Source organism: Gavialis gangeticus, unplaced genomic scaffold (assembly GCF_001723915.1).
Source record: "Gavialis gangeticus isolate Ggan-Ray unplaced genomic scaffold, GavGan_comp1, whole genome shotgun sequence".
In the NCBI taxonomy this organism is placed as follows: domain Eukaryota; kingdom Metazoa; phylum Chordata; order Crocodylia; family Gavialidae; genus Gavialis; species Gavialis gangeticus.
Genome location: NW_017729031.1, coordinates 40,161,444 through 40,170,423, shown reverse-complemented (window position 1 = coordinate 40,170,423; position 8,980 = coordinate 40,161,444). Strand labels below are relative to the sequence as shown.

Below are 8,980 nucleotides of genomic sequence, written 5' to 3'. Positions count from 1 at the left end.
GCTGGTTCGGCATATCGACATTGTTCCCTGAATTCAGGCACAGTTTTCAAACATCACCATTACCTTAATGGCCTCCTCTCTGAAAACTTGGATACAATCAATGCTCTTCCTATAATACTGCCAGCCTTTACTTTCCAAAAACTGATCGATGCGGTTTATCAGCTGCTGGCTCACTGGAAGACAGAAACAGAGAATGGAGGTTTTCAAAGCAAGAAAATACTTTTGATGAGCTGGGTACACTTCCTCTCAGCCTCCTGCAGCCCCTTTTTCTTTAACGACAGCACATTTACTAACAACAACAGAGCTAATCACATCCGCCCTGCACCAAGCTGCTCTGCTCATGTGATAACGGAAGCCCTACTCTAAGCAAAAAAAAATAAGCTTGATTTTTTTTTCCCAAAGAGCATTTTGCAGACTAAATTAAGTTTACCAAGAAAAAATTTTCCAATATGGCAGAGGCAGGGGAATTTCCAACCCATGGTAAAGAAACGAGTGCTGGCCTGGCTGACTTGAGGGACAGTCAAAAAACTGTGAGAGGCTATGTTTTACTTTACTAAGTATATTGCCTAAACCACCTTTGAGAGTGAGACATTTCAATGGGATTATTAACCGTGCAGTAAATGGTGTAATAATGACACAGCAGTAGCTGTAACACGGCTGTACTTAGGAAAATGTCTGATAGTTAGGGCCCAGCATTTGGATGCTCTTAGAGATACCTTATTACTATGACACTGCAAACACTGTCGTTCTCGGTGCTGCTTAATCAGTCCTCAAACTGTGACACAAGTGTCCATAGCTGTGCAGGGAAGATAGGTGATAGTCCTTTGTTTTAAACAGGTGTGTCCAAGTGACATAAATACAGACAAAAAATGGTAAGAAGTGCAAATGCAGCCTGCTCCCTTTATCTGCATACCAGATAAGTGCACAATTCACTTAGCAGGCAAGGTTCTTTGGGTAGATGTGGTATCTTTAATTCGACCCATTGAGTAGTCGACTCAGTTGGTCTAATAAAAGATATCACATCCTGCCTGCCTATGTCCTTAGACCAACATGGCTACAACCGAAAACCCAATCCATTTAACTGCACAACAGAACACCAGTCCCAATTTTCTTGCCTGTAACAAATGCTGGCTATCTGCATATCAGTTAAGTGCATAAACTGCTTACATGCCTAACATCTTTCAGGCCCGCTGTCTAATTTGCAATGTGATTGTACGCTGTTTAACAGCATAGTAACCGGCGCCAGAAAGAACTAGAAGCCTTGGAAATGATGGGAGCCAGTCAGTCCCAGGGCTGCTAACGCCACATCACTGCCATTGCTGTGTCCGTAAGGAGCATGGCTTAAACGAAGTTTGGGTTAATGCATACTCCAAGGAAGCACACCGCCCTTTTTCAGTCCTGGAGCTACACACTTAAAGGAATATTACCAATTTTATCCTTATCGTGAAGTGACTCACGAAGGATAGATAGATGATTGTAAAACACATTGAAAGCAAGGTGAAAATGGCAAAAAAAAACTAAGGGGGGGGGAGCAACTATGGTCCGCTGAATTCTGCTGAGCTTCTGAATATTGTCGCTACACTTGATTAATGGTTAGTGAAAAATATTTGCTTGACTTTACCTGCTGTTTGTATATCCCTGGAAAAAGTAATTTAAAAAAAAAGAAAAGATGCAAAATGTAGGTGCTCATTTCATAACCTATGACAAGAGCAATGGGACATGCCCGCATTAGCTCTGCCTGATAAGCAGCGGCTCTGGTAGCAGATGAAAGATTTCCCTACACTGAAGTACAGAAAACACACAGATCACAATACGGTTTCGCTCTTCTAATTCTACGCCAGAGTTCACACTCATCTGCAGCACTCCTGTTTTTCATTGTAATACAATACTATTGCACGTCTCAGATTACCAGTGATAGATGATGCTCCTGAGAACAAGATACTATAGGTGGATGAAGAAAAGCTAGTCAACTTCCAAAATCCACAGGAGCAATGAATCAAAAATGCAAGGAAAATAAGCTACAAATAACACCTCATTTGTTTGATCTTCCCAGTGATGCTACACTTTAACGGCTTGTTTATCATAAGTATTGCTTAATCTGTTCAGTCTAGATCATATTAACATGCAGCCATCTCTGCGAGTCTCAGCCCACTGCAATTCACAATAATAATTCATGCAAATGTTTCAGGCAATTAATCAAAACTTTACTAATTTCCATTAATTGCTAATAAAGACCATCATCACAGGAACAATTATTACAACAGACAAAACTCATATATTCAACTACTCAAAGCCTGCTACCAAAAGAAAATATAAAATATTTGATCAGGTGCATTCAAGAAAACAGTCTAAATACACTCGTAAGGTAAAAATAAAATTCCAAATGTGAAAGTACTTGGATACAAGGAGCATGTCCTGTTTCTAAATATATTTGTCAGGCTCCCGATGTGCGTCACTTCCCTTCCCTTCCTCCTCATTCAGCCTGTCTGTTTTTTGGCTGGGACCTTCTCAGGGCAGGTCAACCCTCCCTGTTAAGTGCTCAGCACGTTGTAGGAATCACTGGGCGCAGAGCATCCCAGGTAGCGAAGGGAGCTCAATGGTCAGTCACTCCTACCCCCTCCACAGACGCAGGATTTACGACTCCTAAACCATTCCAGACAGATCCATCTAAAAAAACCAGAATTAACCCCAAAATGATTCTCTCTCGTGTAACTTTATTGCACAGACTCCAACCGGTGCAGGGGGCTGGACCCGATGATCTTCCAAGGTCCCCTCCAGCCTTACAACCTCTGAATCCATGAACTCCTCTAACAGCAAGAATGACTTTTCCCAACTCTCTTATATGTAGGAGACACAAGGTAGTTACAAGACAATCTGTGATGCTGCTTTTCTATTGTATTAGCTCACACAAAAGAGTGAGCAGTAACCCCACCATGTGCTTACGTCAGCCAGGAAAGGCTAACAGGTAGACAAGAAAACGCAGGAAAGTCTGGCTCACTGAAATACAGATGGCATAAGGCAGGGCAGTATGGCGCCTTATAGACTAACTTCTTCAGAGAGGCATGAGCTTTTTTCTAGGCTACAGCCTGCTTCATTAGGAGGGGTATTGAATAGAAAGGAATAAAACCATTTAAATGCAAAGTATAGGCATACGGGGAGAAGGGAAGGTGGAAGGGGCACGGCCCAGAGATGGGACGGTGAATTAAGAGATCAAAAGGGATGAAAAAAGCAGTTCATGCACCGAGGGCCAAGAGGGTTAGAAAAGCTGGTTCAGGTGACGGGGTAAGAATCTCGAGCCTCTGTTATGACCACACGTGCTTAATTCAATCCAGTCTGGACGGTCTCTTGTTCCCTAGTTTTGTGTTTGAATCAGTCGTCCAAGCTGTTGTTAAGAACAGCTACTCTGAGGTCAGTGCCAGGATGTCCACGGAGGTTACAACCGTCTGCCATGGGTTTCTGTGCTTTTCTGGAGCTGATGTCAGCGGCGTCCCCTCCACGCAGGATCCCCCAACGGGTCAACGTAGGCAGCAGGTGATGGTGACAGTGGTGGAGGAGCAGGCGCGCGAACCCCAGACTTTATAATCTGTCTTGTTTGGTCCAATGCTGATGCGGTTTGTGCTGTTAAGGGGGTCTGGGAAAAGGCCTGGTGCCCTAGTGAGACCAGCAGTGAAGTTATAAAAGTGGCATGTTCTGATATCGTCATGAAAGACACTGAAGTAGCCCGTGGCCGGCACTGTGCTGTTCGAGATTGGGGAGCGGTGTGTCCTACTCTTCCCATTACCACTTTTCTAACTCTAAGCATGCGTCCGAGAACCGAATCACCGATTCCACAATCTACAAAACACTTGACCGGATAGTCAAGGCAACAAAGCACTTGAAGAACAGCTGCGCAAAAAGATGTCTTGGGCCCTCTTCTGGCGTCCATTGAGCCGCCTGGGTCCACAGAGAGGGAAATGCATGGTGGTCCCGCGCCAGGACTGACTGACGGCACAAGGCGTTGGCCCGAGACACGTGAAGTGCTCGCCCCTCCACAGATGGGCGCATCACTTTGATTTATTTATTTTACCAGTAACTAAATTGAAACCTTACCGTTTAAGCTCCCCAAGTTAAGTCAGTCCATTTTTTTCATGCTTAACGATTTTCTCATTAAATGTTCTAATTTCTTACAAATTGCACTAATAAAAGCAAGTCCTGATGGCCTTTTTTTTCCCCCCCCCTTTCTGCTTTTAAATGCTGTCTCTTCAATGATGTGTTAAATTAAAACCCCAGGCACTAACAGGGTATAATACGAGTCTTTATTGCCAGGATGATTCCAGCGCACCGCTAGGAACTATCAGACACTTTGTTTATTCTTTTATATCTACATTTTTTTTTAATTGCTTTCTGTTCAATGGCAATGGTAGGCATTAGAGCAAGGACTTTTGCGCACCACCAATCTTGGGCTACCAGGTCTTTAGATGTGGACTAAAAAGAGCATGTACGTGCTGTGACATGATGCTGCAGTACAATGTGAGGTCGTGAGGCATGTGGGAAACGGCTCCCACTCCAACAATAGCCAACACAAGATTTTTTTTATTGCAGCGATGGCCTGATCAGAAATGGGTCCGTCTGCTGAGCACTCTCGTTGCAATGAGCAATGACGGATGCAAGCACACACGTAGCCCGAAGTCCCTGCTCTGACCAGTTCATCTGTCAATTGATTTTAAAGCTGCCAATAGATGGTGTTGAACACAATAGCTAGGGCTTCTACAGAGCTTCCAAGAGACTCTTTGACTCTCATAAGTTTCAATAGTTTTACTCATTACTTCTTCCGTTCCTACCTTCCCAGTCTTTGTGGTCATTATACCATGGGTTAAGGTACTGCATAGAAAGGCCTTTGTGCTCTTGCAGAAAGACACATTTTCCAACATGCCTGATAAAGAGGTGGAGACTGTCTGTGGAGAAGGCTTTAATGACAATTCTACTTATGGGAAGCTTTGCAAATCTCTGGGAACACTGTCACGTGCCTCAGCCGGTGATCTCTGGAAGTGCATATAATGCACTGACTGCAAAGAAAAAAATTAGAGTCGGTGTCTGAGAGCAAGAAATGCTGACAACATTGCAATAAGGAAAAAGATTAAACGAGTGTCTGTGATGTCATTCCTTCTGCAGCACTTCAGTGATGCCCTTCTGCGTGAGCTTAACTCATGTAATTTCAGTTCCCAATTGTCCGTTCAGGGAAGACTGGAAGCTCTTCTTAACTTATGCCTGCACATCAGCCACCATGCTCCCACAGCCAGCACGTTTTTGACCGTAATGCAGGCGGACTGATCGGATTTTTACGCTATGCAGCTGCAAAGACAATTTAGAAAACAAAGGAAATACCTTTGCATATTCTTCTTCTCAGTTTAATGAAAGTCTGTCAGCCATTGTAAGGAAATACGCCTGCCAAGATCAGACAACTTCCATTATCCAACAATTCAAGGATAGCTGGTACGCTTGGAAGAGAGTATGCAGGTAAAATGAAATTCCACCCTTTCAGCATTATGATGATGGCAAACAGACGCTGGTTTAGACTTTTTCTTTGCAGTAATGGTAGATGAAGGAACTCACGACTTGCCCTGGGGAGCAAAGATTAGATTCCACTCAGGCAAACTGATTTATCTTATTTGCATTCATCGACAAAGATGTCAGAAGCTCTTATTAGAGTACAGCTCTGTGTGGCTGCCTGCGTACTTGTAACCTACTCTGAGCAAGACCTGCATGAAATGACATCTCTATGGCCATGAATAGTAAACAAGAGGAAGAAAGCACCTGGGGAAGAAAAAAGCTGTTCAGACCGTGAAACAAAATACCAGTTTCATCAGCAATAAGCATCACGCCTGTCAGCTGGCCTCTTCGCGTACAGCAGATCGTGGAAAGCCACAAGTGGTATTCGAATGCAGCAAACCACACATGCTTCAGTCATAATGTGAGGATGATTATGGCTTGCAAGGCAAGGCTGGCAGTTCTCAGCAAGCACGTCACCCACACCTCCGCCTGTCTGAAAGCAGGACTTCCTTGAATGAACCCCCAGACCTTGCTTGCTTCAGTGAGCTGGCTTCTATTATCTAAAAGGATGTATACCTTGAAATTTCCCTGGCTCCTGGACATTAGGGACTTGCTGATTCTCAGATGCTGGTTACTTCACCTTTGCATTGCTTCAATGCGAAGGGAGAAACTCATCTTCCAAGGAGCTAGGCATCCAGGTTGTGCTGATCGCCTCTTCCAAGGAGCCAAACTCTAGAAGTCCAGCAAACTCACAGTACGGGTTCAGCTTGTGTCCTCTTCTGCTGAGAAATCCCGTCCAGCCTTTCCTACAAGATTCCCCCTTCCTTCCTCCAGACTTTCTTTTTAAACATGGGAAACACCAGCTCTAGCTTTCAATAATTTTTGACCCTGCTGTTCCAGCTTGTATAGGATATGTACATTTTACCTCTCACACCAAAAGACCATGGTCTGGCCCTGGGGTGATCAGTTCTCTCTGTAACATATTTAACAGGCGGACTAAAACTCTTTTCTCCTCTTAGTAACTCCACTTTCACTCCTTCAGCTCCTGTGAAAACATCATTTTACTATAAGTCCGGTCATGCTAGGAAATTTTTTCTATTCTCGCCTTCTTTTAAATTAGAAATTCAGGTTCTGCTTAGCATGGAAGACTATCAGGCATTCTTGCCTACATTGTGAACAATCAACATAGGGCACAACCTAATTTTTCTCCTTTTTTATCTTACATTTAAAAATAATGACATGCAGGACATAATTTATTATTTTTTCCAAGAAGCTACCTGAATACCATATAAATCTTTCCCTGCAAAGAGGCTTCACATCTAACATTTTCAACAGGGAAAAAAAAAACAAACTGTTTTCCTCCTTGAGCGGTTGTAAGGTAGCATCTGCTATTATACACTAGCAAAAAGGACTGTAGCAGGCCATTTAAAAGCTTTTTTTAATGTAACAAGCTACTTTGAGGCTTGTAAAGAAGAAAAACTAACATGCAGAACATGTTTGTATTTACACTGTCTCCCATCTTTCTTCTTAATGGATGCCTAGACTGCGTTCCATACAACTATACCGTGTAATTATAGACCTCATCATCTGAAAAATGAAGAGAAATTGCAGAAAGTGTCAAAAGCCATCCAAACACAGACAGCAGTCATTTCAGAGACAGCTACCGAAGAGTGGATAGGTTTAAATAAAGCCTTCAGAATATGGTCCTTGATGCAGCCATTTTTAATATTTTGAGCTTGAATGTCTTTCCTGTATGATTTTAATTAATCACAACAACAAAAAAACTCTTTTTTTTTTTTTAAATTTGAGGCATTTGGATTTAGCTTTTTTTTTATGACATTTTGAAATACAATTACAGAGTTTCTGCTGTCAGGTTTAATATGAAATCATTTTAAAAAGCCGGACACTGGTTTATCATTTTTTGACTGTCATAAAATTCTGACCAGTCTACTGTTACTTAAAAGTTAGCAGGCTGTCCTCAGAAACAAATGCACATTTTAGCATACATTTCAATCAATGCCCCAAAGAAGCAAAGAACTGAATGAAATACCCATGAGTGACCCTGTGCAGCTCTGCTTTTTTTTCTGATTAGCAAACAAATATGACATCCTCTAGTCTGAAACTGTCTTTCTTAACATAGCCTTGGCATGTGTTGACATTGCATATAGTGGAAGCAATCTTTCCATCCATGTACCCCATTGCTCAAATGCTTCCCTGCTTCGAGTACACGGGCTAGCCATTGCATGTACTGCAGACACACCTGCAGAATCAAAAAGGAGGCAGGGCTGCTTGGATCCAGGTGGAACTAGGAGTTCACTCCAAGGATGCAGCCTTTAGGAACTGAACATCAATTTAAACAAAGGTGGCAATTATGACTCACACCAGAGAACCCCACAGGTCAGGAAAAAAGTCAATAATAGTAGGAGGTTGATGAGAGGGAAGGAGAGGAAGCAAAGCACTAGAATTCAAGATCCAAATAAATGAAACTCTTCCTCTAAACCAGTGGTTCCCAAACTTTTTTCTTGTGACTCGCTGCTGGGAGCAGAGGGTGACGGTGGCAGTGGCCCGAGGGCGGAGGAGCTCCCAGCACAGCTCATCTTTTGTGTGAGATGCCTCTGGCATTGCCCCTGCAACCCTCATTTGGGTCGCAACCCAAGTTTGGGAACCGCTGCTCTAAACCCAACCACTCACAATGAAAGCAGCACTGAAATTCTGGTAGATGGGAAGATTCTCACATTTTGCTTCTATAATTTATTTGCAACGACGCAGTCAACAGAAGGGAGCTTTGATGCAAAAAGGACAGGTCCTCAAAGACTGGAAAAGGATACCAAATGTTCTCTGCCATTCCTTGAAAACGAAGATTTACAGAGGTAGCAGGACCCTTCAGCACCTCCTGGTAGGCATGGCTTAAAACCACCGCACCAGTTTAATGCTTAGCTCAGGTTTACACTTGGCTTCGTTCTGGTTTTCAGACTCAAGTCCTTCATCCTCACTGCACTGCAGGCGTGCTCCCTGAGTGCTGTCAGGATTGTGCTAAAATGGTGGTTAGTCTGGAAGGGGAATGCTGTGAGGACAAATTAGGATTTTCCTGGACACATGCAAAACCTACGAGGATTGTGATCATGGTACTCTGCACCACAACTCACCTCCGTGTCAGTGAACCCTTTCTCTTCTCACTTCTTTGAGCACTTGCGATCCCACTTCCTCCTAAATGGCCCTGTCCTTGCTCATTCGCAAGAGCAGCAGAGAGCGACCTTTATTTGTAAACAGTCAACCGGAGCCTAATTCTTACCCCTTCCTAAGTAGGCAATGGAGAACAGGGTCCTCACCTGCTGCCCAGCCAATGCGCCTCCATCCTAACTTATATAGTCCCTGTGACCTCATTCACCTGGGCCAGCGGAGGTCAGCCCCAGTTGGCTGTCAGCCAACCAATCTGAAATGCATCACCTGT

General features: G+C 43.5%; 1 protein-coding gene across 1 annotated transcript in view; it reads right to left on the bottom strand.

Annotated features, from left to right (window-relative positions):
* Positions 1-8,980, bottom strand: part of XRCC5 (X-ray repair cross complementing 5) — a 93,893-nt gene that overhangs the window by 26,748 nt on the left and 58,165 nt on the right. Inside the window, exon 17 of the mRNA XM_019522646.1 lies at positions 64-173. Within this exon, the coding sequence (XP_019378191.1) occupies positions 64-173 (110 nt within the window). The remainder of the gene's footprint in view (positions 1-63; positions 174-8,980) is intronic.